The sequence below is a fragment of the Vipera berus genome, assembly GCF_964194415.1.
Source record: "Vipera berus genome assembly, chromosome: 5".
Lineage (NCBI taxonomy): Eukaryota > Metazoa > Chordata > Lepidosauria > Squamata > Viperidae > Vipera > Vipera berus.
Genome location: NC_138207.1, coordinates 3,638,865 through 3,655,618, shown reverse-complemented (window position 1 = coordinate 3,655,618; position 16,754 = coordinate 3,638,865). Strand labels below are relative to the sequence as shown.

Sequence of the window (16,754 nt, the reverse complement as noted above, 5' to 3'; positions counted from 1 at the left end):
ATATAATTTTATGGTACTGCTCCCAAAAATAAAAGTGGTGTTATTAGCCATCAAACCTCAAAAATACTTTTTTTGTGGAAACCCCAAAAGGTTTCAGATTCCCGCGGACACGTGATTTACATTTAGATGCTTGACAACTGACTCACATTTACGACGGTCGCAGCGTCCCGGGCTCAGGTGATCGCCTTTTGCCACCTTCTGAGAAGCAAACATCAATGGGGGAAAAAGCCAGATTCCCTTAATGACCGGGTGACTTATTTAACAATGGCAACAATTCGCGTAAAATGGGGCCCAACTCGCTTGACAAATTTCTCACGTAGCCGCACAAGTTTTGGGCTCCAGTGTGGTTGTAAGTTGAGGACTACCTGTGTCTTCCATCTTTGAAATAAATTGTTCACGCACACAAACCCCCACCCCCACCCCCAGAACACGTAGACTTCGTTTCTACAATCGATTGCCGCACAGCTTCGCTTCTTCACAAGCCCACAAAACAGGTCAACAACGTGTCCCTAGAAGAACGCGGACAGGACCTCAAAGCGGACGATCTTCCAGGGGCCCAAATCACCCACAAAAATCAAGGGAAGATGATGGCATAGACAAATATAATAATAAATAATCATAATAATAAAGTTGGAAGGGATGTTGGAGGTCATCTAGTCCAATGCCCTGCTTAGGCAGAAAACCCTATACCATTTCGGACAAATGGCTTTCCAATCTCTTCTTAAAAACCTCCAGTGTTGGAGCATTCACAGCTTCTGGAGGCAAGGAGTTCCACTGGTTAATTGTTCTCACTGTCAGGAAGTTTCTCCTCAGTTCTAGGTTGCTTCTCTCCTTGATGAGTTTCCATCCGTCGCTTCTTGTCCTGCCTTCAGGCGCTTTGGAGAATAGCTTGACTCCCTCTTCTTTGGGGCAGCCCCTGAGATATTGGAAGACTGCTATCCTGTCACCCCCTCGCCCTTCTCTTCATTAAACTAGACATACCCAATTCCAGCAACCGTTCCCTATATGTTTTAGCCTCCAGCCCCCTATAAAAAGACAGTGAAACGAAGATCCAAGGGGGATGTTTCGTCACAGTTTACGTAGAGCTGCTTTTGAAACGGATTCGGACACTTCAGCAATTCTAGAATACCCTCTTTTTTATTAGATTTTTTTAAAAATCCAGCCATTATTAGCTTATAAGCGAGTGGCCTAGGAGCCTAGTGGTGAAGACGCTGGCCTCCCCCTTGGGAGCAGCAGATGTTCCTCTCCTACGAGAAAATATCTGCTGCGAACTCTGCATGGGTGTCAGGAAGGGCACCCGGCCAGCAAAGTGCTCACTTCCATCCGATCGTCCCGACTCTACCTCGAATTAAGGGATTACAGCGTCGTAAAAGGGTGGGTTTTTTTTAAAAAAAAATTAGCTTATAAGTAACTCAAAGTGGCAAACGTTACATAATGTTCCTTCTCCTCTTTTCCCACAACTATCCTGTGAGATAGATTGGGCTCAGAGAGAGGGGTTGGCCCTAAGTCACCCAGCTGACTTTAGTGCTTAAAGCAAGACTAGAACTCCCAGTCTCCTGGTGATTGGTCTAAATTCACCCAGCTGGCTTTCATACCTAAGGCGGGACTAGAACTCACCATCGCCTGATGATTGGCCCAAAGTCACCCAGCCGGCTTTCGTGCCTAAGGCGGGACTAGAACTCACCGTCTCCTGGTGATTGGTCCAAAGTTACCCAGCCGGCTTTCACGCCTAAGGCGGGACTAGAGCTCACCGTCTCCTGGTGATTGGCCCAAAGTCACCCAGCCACCTTGCATGCTTAAAGCGGGACTAGAACTCACCCTCTCCTGGTGATTGGCCCAAAGTCACCCAGCCACTTTCATGCCTAAAGCGGGACTAGAACTCAGCGTCTCCTGGTTTCTAGGCCATCTCCTTAACCACTATCAAACTGTGAGTTCCCTCTTACTCTGAGTTCCCAACCTTGCTTAGGCTAAGCCAGGGGTAGGCAACCTTGGCTCTTTTGTGACTCGTGGACTTCAACTCCCAGAATTCCTGAGCTAGCCATGCTGAGGGGCAAGGGAGAGGTTTCCAAGCTGAGCCATGCTGGCTGAGGAATTCTGGGAGTTGAAGTCCACCAGTCATAAAAGAGCCCAGGTTGCCTACGCCTGGGGCTAAGCATTATGCTGCACCCATCCGTCTTGACCAAGAAGGAATGCAGCCACTGTTCCTGATCCAATCGCGGACATACCTGGAAAAGTTCTTTGAAGGACGGGTGGATCATCGGGTTGGGAACAAAAGGCAGGGCGTAGAAAGGTAGGAATTCGGTTGTCTGGCTCAGAGCTGCCCCTTTGGTCTCCAGGTAGGTTTTAAAACACGCTATCCTTTCATCCAAAGCTGCTTTGTCCTGAGGAAAGAAAGAAACGTGGATCGGCATCAGGGCTTGTGCAGAAGGGCGGATGCCCAAGAGCGGAAGCGCTCCACGTAGGACCACGATTGACACTGAACATTTCTGTGGCCAAGCAAGGCAATCCTCGGCCAGCTTTGCCCCGTTTTACAACCTTTCTCGCCCCACCTAAGCAATTCCCGGCAGTGGTTAAGCGAATCACGCGGTCCTTAAGTGAATCCGTTGAGTCTGAGACTGGGACGTTGCAACTGGCGCAAATGCAGGCCAAGCGTTCCGAATTCTGATCACGCAACCGGGGGAGATGCTGCAAGGGTCGTACGCGTGAAAAATGGTCGTTAAGTCCCTTTTTTTTTAGCGCCGCTGTAACTTTGAAGAGTCGCTAATTGAATGGCCGTAAGGCGAGGACTACCTGTGTAGTGAATTATTGTAGCCTCACAGGCTACATTTACTGCCGGAGTCCTGCAAGGAATCACTCTTTAAACTCAACCTCTGATATCCATCCTCCATCTCTCTCGAAAAACGCTCTGGGAAGCAATGCCAGGGGCCAAAATTGGAATCCCAAGTTATTTCAAAAACATATTTTTAAGCCATGACAGCACTGGCCCACGATCCAAGAAGGAACGGTGATGGCTTGGCCACAAATGACCAACTTCCTTGCTGAAATCTTATCTTGGCTACCCAGTAGCCACAGAAACGCCCTGGGCCAGGCATCAAAGCTCGGAAAACCCAGGAGTGCTTTGAACCGGGTTTAATTTACGCTTAGGATGTATACTACTGTGTTTTCCCCAAAATAAGCCCTAGCCTGATTTTTCTGGATGCTCGTAAGATAAGCCCCACCCCCCAAAATAAGCCCCAGTTTAATCGTCAGCCAGACAGACACATTTAATACTGTATTTCCTTGAAAATAAAACCTAATTGGAAAATAAGATCTAGGGCATCTTTTGGAGCAAAAATTAATATAAGGCCTGGCCTTATTTTTGGGGGGGAAACATGGGTACAAAAATCGGTTCAGAAGATGGCTTCTCAGAGCCTCCGACATTATGGCCAGTTGGATGATGGTGGTGGTGGTGACGATGATGATGATGATGATAGTGACAATTGCATACAAAGTCAAACTTGAGAAGACAGCAACAGACAGTCAGTGCCGCCTATGCAAAGAAGCTGAAGAGACAGTGGACCACCTGGTGAGCTGCTGCAAGAAGATCGCACAGACTGACTACAAGCAGTGGCACGACAAAGTAGCCACAATGGCGCATTGAAGATCTGCAAGAAGTATCATTTGCCTGCAAGCAAGAACTAGTGGGATCATAAAATAGAGAAAGTCACAGAAAATGATAAAAGTTAAACTGCTCTGGGACTTCAGAATTCAAACAGACAAGCACCTGCAACATAACACCCCGGACTTAACAACTGTGGAGAAGAAAGACAAAAAAGTCTGAATAGTGGACGTGGCAGTGCCTGGAGACAGCAGAAGAGACGAGAAAGAACCGGAGAAAATAACAAAATACAAAAGACCCACAAATAGAAATAGAACGACTGTGGCAAAGGCAAGCAAGGGTGGTACCAATAGTAATAGGCCCCTCGGGTGCAATCCCAAAACAACTGGAGCACCGCTTGGACACCATCATCGGCATTGACAAATTCGCCATCAGTCAATTGCAAAAGGCGGCCTTACTAGGAACTGCTTCCATCCTGTGACGAGATCTGTGATACCATCAAACATCCACATCTGCCTATCCCAGGTCATTGGGAAGGACTCGACAGGTGGACAAAAATTCCAAATCCAGTCTGAACTTCTGGCTGACTATGCCATGATTAATAATAATAATAATAATAATAATAATAATAATAATAATGATGATGATGATGATGATGATGATGATGATGATGATGATGAAGAAGAAGAAAAAGAAGAAGAAGAAGAAGAAGAAGAAGAAGAAGAAGAAGAAGAAGTAGTAGTAGTAGTAGTAGTAGTAGTTGGAAGGGACCTTGGAGGTCATCTAGTCCAACCCCCTGCTCAGGCAGGAAATCCTATACCATTTCGGACAAATGGCTGTCCAGTCTCTTCTTAAAAACTTCCAGTGTTGGAGCATTCACTGCTTCTGGAGGCAGGTTGTTGTTCCACTGGTGAATTGCTCTAAACTGTCAGGAAATTCGTCCTTAGTTCTAGGTTGCTTCTCTCTCTGGTGAGTTTCCATCAAAAACAACTGCGGCTGTTGCGAGACTCACTCTAAACACTTGTGATGTTGGACAAAGGCAACTGCCCCAAGCCCACTTCAAGGTTTGCCCAGCAGCTTTAATTGAGCAGGGACTCAAAAGCCGGGAAGGGAAAAAAAAATCCACCCAGCCAGACCTGTCTTTTTTTGAGATAACATCAATTTTCACCTCTTCCGTCACCACCGGCAGCCTGCAGGTGAGTTTCTGGCACCAGGAAAACCGTTTTTGCGCCCGCCAGCTGAGCGATCCCGGGTATCTGATTACTAAGCCAGCCTGCCAACACTTTGGACGTGGGTGGGCGGCAGCGTGCCAGCCTTGCAAGAAAAATCACACCTTCCCACGACCCACCAGTGGCGAGAAAGAGATTGAGGCCAATCAGTTTGAGGAACAACCCAATTCCTACTAAACATCCCACTGGCCACAAAGCACGTAGGAAGGTATTCGAAAGCCTTTTTCAGATCTTACTCAACTACAACTCTTAGCATTCTTCGCTACTACTTGCAGTTTGTAGCCGAGCCGTATTTGAAGGCTGAGAAGCTACCTACCCATCTCCTTGTCACAAAGATTCGTCCATCTGCCCACTGCAGATCCCGTTGTCCATTTTTTTTGCCCCAAATGCTTATTGCCCTAGTCCAGGGGTAGGCAACCTCGGCTCTTTTATGACTCATGGACTTCAACTCCCAGAATTCCTGAGCCAGCTTGGCTGGCTCAGGAATTCTGGGAGTTGAAGTCCATGAGTCATAAAAGAGCCGAGGTTGCCTACCCCTGCCCTAGTCCTTTCAAGTATCTAGATCTTAACAAAGCTTGGTGGGATCTACTGGGTTTTCCTTCATTGTACCCCATCTACTTCCTTTTTCTTTTCAAACTGTCTGGAGAAATGGCTTCTTTCTCTTCTTATTGCCACCTAACGTAAACCAATCACAATTCTAATAAATTATCCTGCTGCAGCCAAAAAAAAAACCAAAAAAAAACCCCAGCCTGTCTGGCTTTTGGACAAAGACGAAACAACTTACAGGGGGTTCTCGACTTACGCCCGTCACTGGGCCCAAAGTTTCCGTGGCTAAGCAAAACGGTGATTCAGCGAGTTCTGCCCCGTTTTTATGGCCTCTCTTGCCACGGCGAATCCCTCCGAGGGTTAAAACCGAGTCACATGGCTGTTAAGGGGATCTGGCTTCTGATTTGGCAGGTCGGATGGTCGCCAAAGGGGATCGCGTGACACACACACACACAGACACGCACACTGGAGGCTGAAAACCATTGTAAATAGGAGCCCCGTTGCCAAGCGTCCGAATTTGGATCGCGTGACCGCGGGGAGGCTGCAATGGCCGCTAAGTGTGAAAAACAGTCACAAGTCGCTTTTTTCCCAGCGCCGTTGTAACTTTGAACGGTCACGAAATGAACAGTTGTGAGTCGAGGACTATCAGTATCTTTGGGGTCCACTCCAATTCTAAGCAGCCTTTTAGAATAGAATAGAACTGGAAGGGACCTTGGAGGTCATCTAGTCCAACCCGCTGCTCAAGCAGGAGACTCTACACAATTTCAGACGGGTGGCTGTCCAGTCTCTTCTTAAAACTTCCACTGATGAAGCGCCCATGATTTCTGGAGGCAGGTTGTTCCACTGGTTAACTGTTCTCACTGTCAGGAAATTTCTCCTTAAATTCCAGGTTGCTTCTCTCCTTGATTAGTTCCCATCCATTGTTTCTTGTCCTTCCTTCAGGCGCTTTGGAGAATAAGTTAACACCCCCCTCTTCTTTGGGGCAGCCCCTCAAGCACTGGAATACTACAAAAGGTTGCATTTGATTTTGCAACCTTTGTGCCCTGGTTGCTAAGCAAACCACTGCAGCCTTTAAGTGAACCATGCAGTCGTTAAGCAAATCAGGTTTCCTCCCCCCCCCCCACACACACACACACTAACTTTGCTTGCCGTAAGCTGGCTGGGAAGGCCACCAATGGTGATCACGCGACCCTGGGACAGTGCAACTGCTGTAAATGCACGCCAGTTGCCAAGCGTCTGAATTTGGATCATGTGACCGTGGGGGATGCTTCGACAGCCGTAAGTGCGAGGACCCGTCCTAAGTCACTTTTTTCAGTGCCGTTGTAACTTCCAATGGTCACTAAACAAACGGTTGTAAGTCAAGAACTACTTGAAAACTTAAAGCCACTAGATTAACCAGGGGAACAGAAGTCGCCACCAGAAGCTGTGAATGCTCCATCACTGGATGTTTTTCAGAAGAGACTGGACAGCCATTTTTCTGAAATGGTCTAGGATTTCCTGCCTGAGCAGGGGGTTGGACTAGATGACCTCCAAGCTCCCTTCCAGCTTCTATTCTATTCTATTCTATTCTATTCTATTCTATTCTATTCTATTCTATTCTATTCTATTCTATTCTATTCTATTCCTTTTCTATATTCTATTCTATTCTATTCATTCTCTATTCTATTATTATTTATTCTATTCTTTGTTCTATTCATTCTATATTCTATTCTATTCTATTCTATTCTATTCTATTCTATTCTATTCTATTCTATTCTATTCCTTTTCTATATTCTATTCTATTCTATTCATTCTCTATTCTATTATTATTTATTCTATTCTTTGTTCTATTCATTCTATATTCTATTCTATTCTATTCTAATTTTATTCTATTCTATATTTCTTCTATTCTATTCTATTCATTATTCTACTATTCTTTATTGCATTCTTTCTGTTCTATATTCTATTCTATTCTATTCTATTCTATTCTATTCTATTCTATTCTATTCTATTCTATTCTATTCTATTCTATTCTCTATTTCTCCTATTCTAATATATTTATTCATTCCCTATTCTATTCTGTTATTCTATTACTTCTGTTCTATTCATTCTTATTCTATTCTATTCCTTTTCTATATTCTATTCCTTTTCTATATTCTATTCTATTCTATTCTATTCTATTCTATTCTATTCTATTCTATTCTATTCTATTCTATTCTATTCAGAAGGCTGATCTGGAGAATTAGGAACAAGCATCCATGAAGTTTAGGTTTTTCTCATTCCCCCCCCCCCGCTTCCCCCCCCACCCCAATACAAGAGGAAAACAAACTTCAACATTTCCCCTTTTGACAGCAAACTCCTTTTTTTTTTTTAATTAATACCCTAGTGCACCAAACCAAGGCCGGATCAAGACATAGCACATCCCACATACCAGCAGGCCACATTAAAATCAAAACCTTAGCTTGGAATCTCGAGTTTGAACAAATTAGCCTTGGACATTAATTGTGAAAGACGATAGGCTGCTAAACAGAAACAGACGTTTCTAATTTCCTCCTTTCAAGAGACACACCCGAGGATTGTGCGCTCATGGGGGCTTCTGGGCTGGGCTGTGATGGTGGCTCAAATCAAATCAAACTTTTATTAAGGCCTTCGGGACAGAGAAAGATGGAAGGAAGCTTTGCCATTTTTAAAATTATTATTTTAAAAAAAAGAAATAGACCCACATGCTTAGAATTGAGGCACGAGGCAATCAAGGTCTTTTTCAAACATCTAATTTCAGACGAGGAGGGGTTTTGTATGTCATTTCTTGGGGGGGGGGAAAGGAGCTATTATATCTAAGCGCCGCTCCACTTTCTCAATGAAAGGGTAGGATGGATTAATTTTACAACTGAGGTTTTGAAAGACAGAGTGGAACACAAACTCGTTAAGACCTGAAATCATTTCCGCCAACAGAGGAAAATGGGAGGAAAATTTTACAAAATGTAGGAAAGGAGACACAACGAAGCACCCTGCGACTTAAGACACAGAAAAAACACACAAAACAGAAGAGCCAGTCCGGATGAAGGAGGACAGTGACATGTCACAGAGAACAGACTGACAGGGGGGGAAATCTGTCTGGCAGACAGCTGGCTGGGGGATTCTGGGAGTTGAAGTCCACCCACCTTAAACTTGCCAAGCATGAGAATTACTACTCTACTAGGGAAGAAGAAGGAGGAGGAGGAGGAGGAGGAGGAGGAGGAGGGGGGGAAGAAGAAGAAGAAGAAGAAGAAGAAGAAGAAGGAGAAGGAGAAGGAGAAGGAGAAGGAGAAGGAGAAGGAGAAGGAGAAGGAGAAGGAGAAGGAGAAGGAGAAGGAGAAGGAGAAGGAGAAGAAGAAGAAGAAGAAGAAGAAGAAGAAGAAGAAGAAGAAGAAGAAGAAGAAGAAGAAGAAGAAGAAGAAGAAGAAGAAGAAGAAGAAGAAGAAGACCTGGCAATGGCTAAGAGCAGGAAAGTTGAAGAAAGAGACCGAGGGACTAATTCTGGCTGCACAAGACCCAGCCTTAAGGACAAATGCGTACAAAGACAGCAACAGACAGTCAGTGCCGCCTATGCAAAGAAGCTGAAGAGACAGTGGACCACCTGGTGAGCTGCTGCAAGAAGATCGCACCGACTGACTACAAGCAGCGGCACGACAAAGTAGCCACAATGGCACATTGGAAGATCTGCAAGAAGTATCATTTGCCTGCAAGCAAGAACTGGTGGGATCATAAAAGAGAGAAAGTCATAGAAAATGATCGAGTTAAACTGCTCTGGGACTTCAGAATTGAAACAGACAAGCACCTGCAACATAACACCCCGGACTTAACAATTGTCGAGAAGACAGACAGAAAAGTCTGGACAGTGGACGTGGCAGTGCCTGGAGACAGCAGAAGAGACGAGAAAGAACCGGGGAAGATAACAAAATACAAAGACCCACAAATAGAAATAGAACGACTGTGGCAAAGGCAAGCAAGGGTGGTACCAATAGTAAGAGGCGCCTCGGGTGCAATCCCAAAACAACTGGAGCACCACTTGGACACCATCATCGGCATTGACAAATTCACCATTAGTCAATTGCAAAAGGCGGCCTTACTAGGAACTGCTTCCATCCTGCGACGAGATCTGTGATACCGTCCAACATCCATATCTGCCTATCCCAGGTCCTTGGGAAGGACTCGACAGGTAGACAAAAATGCCAAATCCAGTCTGAACGTCTGGCTGACTATGCCATGATTAATAATAATAATAATAATAATAATAATAATAATAATAATAATAATAATAAGAAGAAGAAGAAGAAGAAGAAGAAGAAGAAGAAGAAGAAGAAGAAGAAGAAGGAAGAAGAAGAAGAAGAAGAAGAAGAAGAAGAAGAAGAAGAAGAAGAAGAGGAAGAAGGAGGAGGAGGAGGAGGAGGAGGAGGAGGAGGTTGGGAGGGACCTTGGAGGTCATCTAGTCCAACCCCCTTTTTTTCAAAGCTTGGTCCCCTCCGAACTAAGTCAATCAACGCCAGGACTCAAAACACAAACTAGGAAAAGGGCCGAATCCGATAAACTGACCACCCTGATGGGCTCTTTTCCAAAGAACTTAGGACAAGGGGATTTAAGATATTCACAGGCTTTCCCACGGCGTGCTTCAGCAGGTAGATGGCAAAGTGGATGTGAAGGTAGAACTCCAGTTTCTGACCCACAGCGTCCCGCTCGCAGACCGAGGAAGGGATGTGCTCTTCCCACAGTTCAAAGAAGACGTCCTGGTCTCCATCAGCAAAGGACATGAGCAGATCCTTCCAAAGAGACCAAAAACAAAAGAAAAGAAAAGAAAAGAAAAGACAAGAAAAAAGATTAGTTCTTTGGGAAATTATTTAAGACGGTGCAAAAAAGTGGAAGTGTCTTATTTTGCATGTTCCGTTTAGGAAAACCCGTTTTGGTTTTTGGCTAGGAACGATGAGATGGTGAGTTTTGGTTCCACCTTAGGCATGAAAGCCAGTTGGACTCCGAGATCCCTCTCACAGTTACTACTATTGAGCAAGGTATCCCCTAGACCAGGGGTAGGCAACCTCAGCTCTTTTATGACTCATGGACTGACTGAGGAATTCTGGGAGTTGAAGTCCATGAGTTATAAAAGAGCCGAGGTTGCCTACCCTTGCCCTATACCAGACATGTCACACACGAGGCCCGGGGGCCAGATCCGGCCCGTGAAGTGGTTTCATGCGGCCCGCGAAGCCATCCTGGAAACAGTGAGGGAACGGCCCCCACTGCCTTGGCCCTGGCCCAGAGACCCTCCTCCTGCCAGAGACCCTCAGATCTGTCCCACTCCTGCCCAGGCCCCCATAGGCACCCTTGATGCCAACGAGGTAGAGCTGGCCACGCCCACCCAGTAGGCCATATGCACTCTAGCTACGCCCACCCAGTAGACCACGCCCACCCAGGCCACACCCACCCGGTCCCCTGAGAGCAACCGCCATGCTGATGTGGCCCTCAATGAAATTGAGTTTGACACCCCTGCCCTATACTATACCTGTGCATTTCTTTCCTCCACAGCACTAATATCTTAGGAATGCATCAATGCCTTGTTAAAAAAAAAAAAGCTTGAGTGCTGCAGCGTCTAGGCATCATTTTAAAAAAAATAAAATTAAAAACCCAACACAGGCATGGTAGAGGGTCTCCTGTTTGCGCAGGGGGCTGGACTAGAAGACCTCCATGGACCCTTCCAGCTCTATTCTGATTGCACAGCTTGCCTCCAGAGGTTGTGGGTGAGAGACTGGAGAACCACTATGTCTCACACTGCATAGGGCAGGGGTCTTCAAACTTGGCCCTTTTATGACTTGTGGACTTCAACTCCCAGAATTCCTCAGCCAGGCACGCTGGCTGAGGAATTCTGGGAGTTGAAGTCCACACGTCATAAAAGGGCCAAGTTTGAAGACCCCTGGTATAGGGTCTGCTAGAGCAGGGGGGGTTGGACTAGAAGACCTCCAAGGCCCCATCCAACTCCGATGATGATGATATGCCCAAACCCATAAAAGGAAGCGTTACCTGAATGATTAGAGCCTTGGAGTCTTTCGCAGAATTACTTCCAGTTTTGGGGAGGGGTTTCCCTTTTATTTTACATTCTTTGGTAAATGTTTTCACCGTGTCTTCAAACTCGGCGAAGTCCAAATACTGAGAAGGCAAAGGAGAATCTGTTAACACGTTTCCCATTAAAGACCCTCGGCAAAGAATATATTGCCAAAAATGTTTCCAGGGATTTTTCTGGGGCGCAAAAGGCTGTAAGGCCTCAACAGGAGACACCACTCATTTAAGGGCAGGGAGGTCTTCAAACTTGGCCCTTTCATGACTTGTGGACTTCAACACCCAGAATTCCTCAGCCGGGCATGCTGGCTGAGGAATTCTGGGAGTTGAAGTCCACAAGTCATAAAAGGGTCATAGTTCCCTCACGCTGGCTGAGGAATTCTGGGAGTTGAAGTCCACAAGTCGTAAAAGGGTCATAGTTCCCTCACGCTGGCTGAGAAATTCTGGGAGTTGAAGTCCACAAGTCGTAAAAGGGTCATAGTTCCCTCACGCTGGCTGAGGAATTCTGGGAGTTGAAGTCCACAAGTCGTAAAAGGGTCATAGTTCCCCCACGCTGGCTGAGGAATTCTGGGAGTTGAAGTCCACAAGTCGTAAAAGGGTCATAGTTCCCTCACGCTGGTTGAGGAATTCTGGGAGTTGAAGTCCACAAGTCGTAAAAGGGTCATAGTTCCCTCACGCTGGCTGAGGAATTCTGGGAGTTGAAGTCCACAAGTCGTAAAAGGGTCATAGTTCCCTCACGCTGGTTGAGGAATTCTGGGAGTTGAAGTCCACAAGTCGTAAAAGGGTCATAGTTCCCTCACGCTGGCTGAGGAATTCTGGGAGTTGAAGTCCACAAGTCGTAAAAGGGTCATAGTTCCCTCACGCTGGTTGAGGAATTCTGGGAGTTGAAGTCCACAAGTCGTAAAAGGGTCATAGTTCCCTCACGCTGGCTGAGGAATTCTGGGAGTTGAAGTCCACAAGTCGTAAAAGGGTCATAGTTCCCTCACGCTGGCTGAGGAATTCTGGGAGTTGAAGTCCACAAGTCGTAAAAGGGTCATAGTTCCCTCACGCTGGCTGAGGAATTCTGGGAGTTGAAGTCCACAAGTCGTAAAAGGGTCATAGTTCCCTCACGCTGGCTGAGGAATTCTGGGAGTTGAAGTCCACAAGTCGTAAAAGGGTCATAGTTCCCTCACGCTGGCTGAGGAATTCTGGGAGTTGAAGTCCACAAGTCGTAAAAGGGTCATAGTTCCCTCACGCTGGCTGAGGAATTCTGGGAGTTGAAGTCCACAAGTCGTAAAAGGGCCAGGTTTGAAGACCCTTGATTTTAGTGACTGCTCGAACTTACCACAGCGTGACATGTGACCGTTTTAAACAATTGCAACAGTTGAAATGGTTGGGACCCCGTGGTCATGTGATCAAAATTCAGACGCTCGGCAACCGGCTCATTTTTACAACGGTCGCAATGTCCCCCGGTGAGGGTGTCACGAGATCCCCTTTTGCAACCTTCTGGCCAGGAAAGCTAATGGGAAAGCCGGATTCGCTTAAGAGCTGTGTTCCTAACTTAACAAGGGCAGTGATTCCCTGAACAACGGTGGCAGGACAGGTCGTAAAATGGAGCAAAAGTCACGTCAAAAACTGTCTCGCTTAGCCACGAGGAAAAGTTGACCTCAACTGTGGTTGTAATTGAAGGACTACTTGGTCTCCCTATTGTCACTTTTTAAATTTATTTTACAGGATGCCTTTTTCATTTGTGAATCACCGCCCCCCCCCCCGAGACGTTACAAGACATTGGATGTATAAATAAATAAATTAGTAAGTAAGTAATTAAAATATAAATAAATCAGAGGCAATGGTTCCATTGGCACCGGCTTCCATCCCAGGGACGGTGAACCTTCTGGCTTTGGAGGTGTCCAAAATTGAGAAAAAACTTGCCTCTTTCACCATTCCAAGTAGCTCTGCTTCGTAAGCCAGTACGTCACCCATCATCCAGTGCTGACAAGGATAATAACCTGCAATGTAATTCGAATACAGATTACCAAACCTGCCACTGGGATAAGGCTTTTGCAAGACGTAACTCAAAACCATCTCTCAAATCATTCCATTGTTTTTCATACCTGAATCAGATGAGTTGTAAGTGGGACTGGGCTGGCTGCAGGTGGGAAAGGGTTAGGGTTAGCGGAAAAGGTTTTCCACTCCATAGAGGGGGAGGCCCCAGACACCATCTGTCCCCCATTTTTTTATGCTGTTTCTAAATACCCGTAGCAATAGCATTTGGACTTATGTACCGCTTCACGGTGCTTTACAGCCCTCTTTAAGCGGTTTACAAATATCAGCATCTTACCACCACCACCAACCCAACAATCTGACTCCTCATTTTACCGACCTCAGAAGGATGGAAGGCTGTCAACTTTGAGCCGGTCGGGATCGAACTCCTGACTGTGGGCAGAGTTGGCCTGCAATACTGCATTCTAACCACTGTGCCACCAGAGAAGGGAGGGAGGGAGGGAGGGAGGGAGGGAGGAAGGAAGGAAGGAAGGAAGGAAGGAAGGAGGGAGGGAGGGAGGGAGGGAGGGAAGGAAGGAAGGAAGGAAGGAAGGAAGGAAGGAAGGAAGGAAGGAAGGAAGGAAGGAGGGAGGGAGGGAGGGAGGGAAGGAAGGAAGGAAGGAAGGGCAATAGCACTTAGACTTATATAACGCTTCAGTGCTTTACAGCCCTCTCTAAGCAGTTTCCAGAGTCAGCTGGTCAGGATCAAACTCCTGACTGTGGGCAGAGTTGGCCTGCAATACTGCATTCTAACCACTGTGCCACCAGAGAAGGGAGGGAGGGAGGGAGGGAGGGAGGGAGGGAGGAAGGAAGGAAGGAAGGAAGGAAGGAAGGAAGGAAGGAAGGAAGGAAGGAAGGAAAGGCAATAGCACTTAGACTTACGGTATATAACGCTTCAGTGCTTTACAGCCCTCTCTAAGCAGTTTCCAGAGTCAGCTGGTCAGGATCAAACTCCTGACTGTGGGCAGAGTTGGCCTGCAATACTGCATTCTAACCACTGAGCCACCATGGCTGTAAAACAGACATGTCAAACTCGTGACATCACGTGACATCGTGCAACATATCGGGATGGTTTTGCCATTGCTGGCAATGGGGTGGGCGCAGATTCCAGATGACCTGTCCGACCCGTGGGCCGGCAGTTTGACAACCCTGCTCTAAAAGATGATTTTGACACTCACAATATGTGGCAACAACACTGGTTAGAAAATCACACACACACACACACACACACACACACACACAAACACACACGCACACACACAAAATGTTGAAGCTTTCTCTGCATCTTGGAAAAAAACCAACTGAATTTGACCAGTTCCATGCGATAGGGATAATCCTGAACCGAACTGGCAGTGATCGTGATAGGTGATGTAGGACAGGGCTCTCCATAACTTTAAGACTTGTGGACAACTCCCAGAATTCCTCAGCCAGATTCTGGCAAGGAATTCTGGGAATTGAAGTCCACAAGTCTTAAAGTTGCCGAGGTTGGGGACCTCAGATGTAGGAGATGATCAGGCTGAGCTGTCAAACACGTGGTTAAGTCACGAGTCCCTGCGTGCCTGCAAGAGATCTAAGTCCAGTCCTCCTTGAATTCCTCCCTTATCTCCCACTGATTTCTATTGACCGTTAGTTGGTCAGATTCTTAAGCTTGCAATAAATCGTTATTCTCATTTGAACTGCCCTGAATCTCCCGATTTCCCCAGAGCTGGACAGAGGTCCTCTATAAGTGGGGCAAAATACCGGCACCCAATTGTGACGGTGGGCCGAAAAACAAGCTGTCCAACACAAAGTGACAGAGTGTCAAAATAGTGGAGATTTCGCTGATTGCCTGGCTGCGACAAAGGAAGTAAAAAAATTACATTTGCCAACTTAGATATGTTTGTAATCTTCCTGTTGTTTCAGATCTTAGATTCCATGTTTTGCATTTTACTACATGTTCTTTTTTTACTGAAATATAACAGAATACATATATAATATTCTTTTTTATATCTCTATATATCTATCTCTATATCTCTATATCTATCTACCTATATCTATCTATCTCTATCTCTATCTCAATAATAATAATAATAATAATAATAGTAATAATAGTAATAACAGTAATAACAGTAATAATAATAATAATAATAATAATAATAATAATAATAATAATAAGAAGAAGAAGAAGAAGAAGAAGAAGAAGAAGAAGATGATAATGATGATGATGATAATGATGATGATAATGATAATGATGATGGAAGGGACCTTGGAGGTCACCTAGTCCAACCCCCTGCTCAGGTAGGAAACCCTATACTATTTCAGGCAAACAGCTGTCCAGCCTCTTCTTAAAAACTTCCAGTGTTGGAGCTTTCACAACTTCTGGAGGCAAGGAGTTCCACTGGTTAATTGTTCCCACTGTCAGGAAGTTTCTCCTTGATTCCAGATTGCTTCTCTCCTTGATGAGTTTCCCTCCGTTGCTTCTTGTCCTGCCTTCAGGCGCTTTGGAGAATAGCTTGACTTCTTCTTTGGGGAAGCCCCTGAGATATTAGAAGCCGTCTGTGTGTGTGTGTGTGTGTGTGTGTGTGTGTGTGTGTGTGTGTGTGTCTGTCTGTCTGTCTGTCTGTCTGTCTGTCTGTCTGTCTGTCTGTCTGTCTGTCTATCTATCTATCTATCTATCTATCTATCTATCTATCTAACTAACTAACTAACTAACTAACAGAAAAAACACAGCTGGAAGGGACCTTGGGTCCAATCCCCTGCTCAGGCAAGATAATCTATACTCTTCTTCTATATTTACTCTAGAAACCACCCTAGGACTGTTCATTTTCCTGCCTCTCTTCCAGGTCAATACTTCCTAATTCCTCTTTAAAGCTCAGCAGGTGGCAGCATTTAGCTAATAAGTACTGGTCAATTTTAAAAGTTAGGGCACCACCCCCAAAATTGAGAAGTTGAAAAACATCAACTTCCGTTTTGGTCATCACGATATTAAAAAGATGCGGAGACTCTGGAAAGAGGGCAGACAAAAGCAACAATGAGGATCAAGGGCCTGGAAGCTAAAACATACGAAGAACCGTTGCAGGAATTGGGTATGTCCAGTTTAATGACGAGAAGGACGAGGGGGGACAGGATAGCAGTCTTCCAATATCTCAGGGGCTGCCCCAAGGAAGAGGGAGTCAAGCTATTCTCCAAAGCCCCTGAAGGCAGGACAAGAAGCGACAGATGGAAACTCGTCAAGGAGAGAAGCAACCTAGAACTAAGGAGGAACTTCCTGACAGTTAGAACGATTAACCTGTGGAACAACCTGCCTCTAGAAGCTGTGA

The 16,754-nt window shown here is 45.8% G+C and overlaps 2 protein-coding genes across 3 annotated transcripts in view; both read right to left on the bottom strand.

Moving 5' to 3' along the window:
* ARMC9 (armadillo repeat containing 9) overlaps positions 1–16,754 on the bottom strand; it is a 136,232-nt gene that overhangs the window by 112,001 nt on the left and 7,477 nt on the right. For both annotated transcript variants that reach the window (XM_081329439.1, XM_081329438.1), the window contains exons 2-5: positions 13,345–13,421; positions 11,398–11,523; positions 9,981–10,148; positions 2,226–2,381 (exon numbers count right to left, since the gene is read on the bottom strand). In XM_081329439.1, coding sequence (XP_081185565.1) covers positions 2,226–2,381; positions 9,981–10,148; positions 11,398–11,523; positions 13,345–13,398 — 504 coding nt within the window. In that variant the 5' untranslated portion in view covers positions 13,399–13,421. The remainder of the gene's footprint in view (positions 1–2,225; positions 2,382–9,980; positions 10,149–11,397; positions 11,524–13,344; positions 13,422–16,754) is intronic.
* The window catches only part of PSMD1 (proteasome 26S subunit, non-ATPase 1), a gene marked incomplete at its 3' end in the record, with an annotated part of 137,063 nt that continues 136,553 nt past the window's right edge, over positions 16,245–16,754 (bottom strand). The window contains exon 20 of the mRNA XM_081329967.1: positions 16,245–16,438. Coding sequence (XP_081186093.1) covers positions 16,245–16,438 — 194 coding nt within the window. The remainder of the gene's footprint in view (positions 16,439–16,754) is intronic.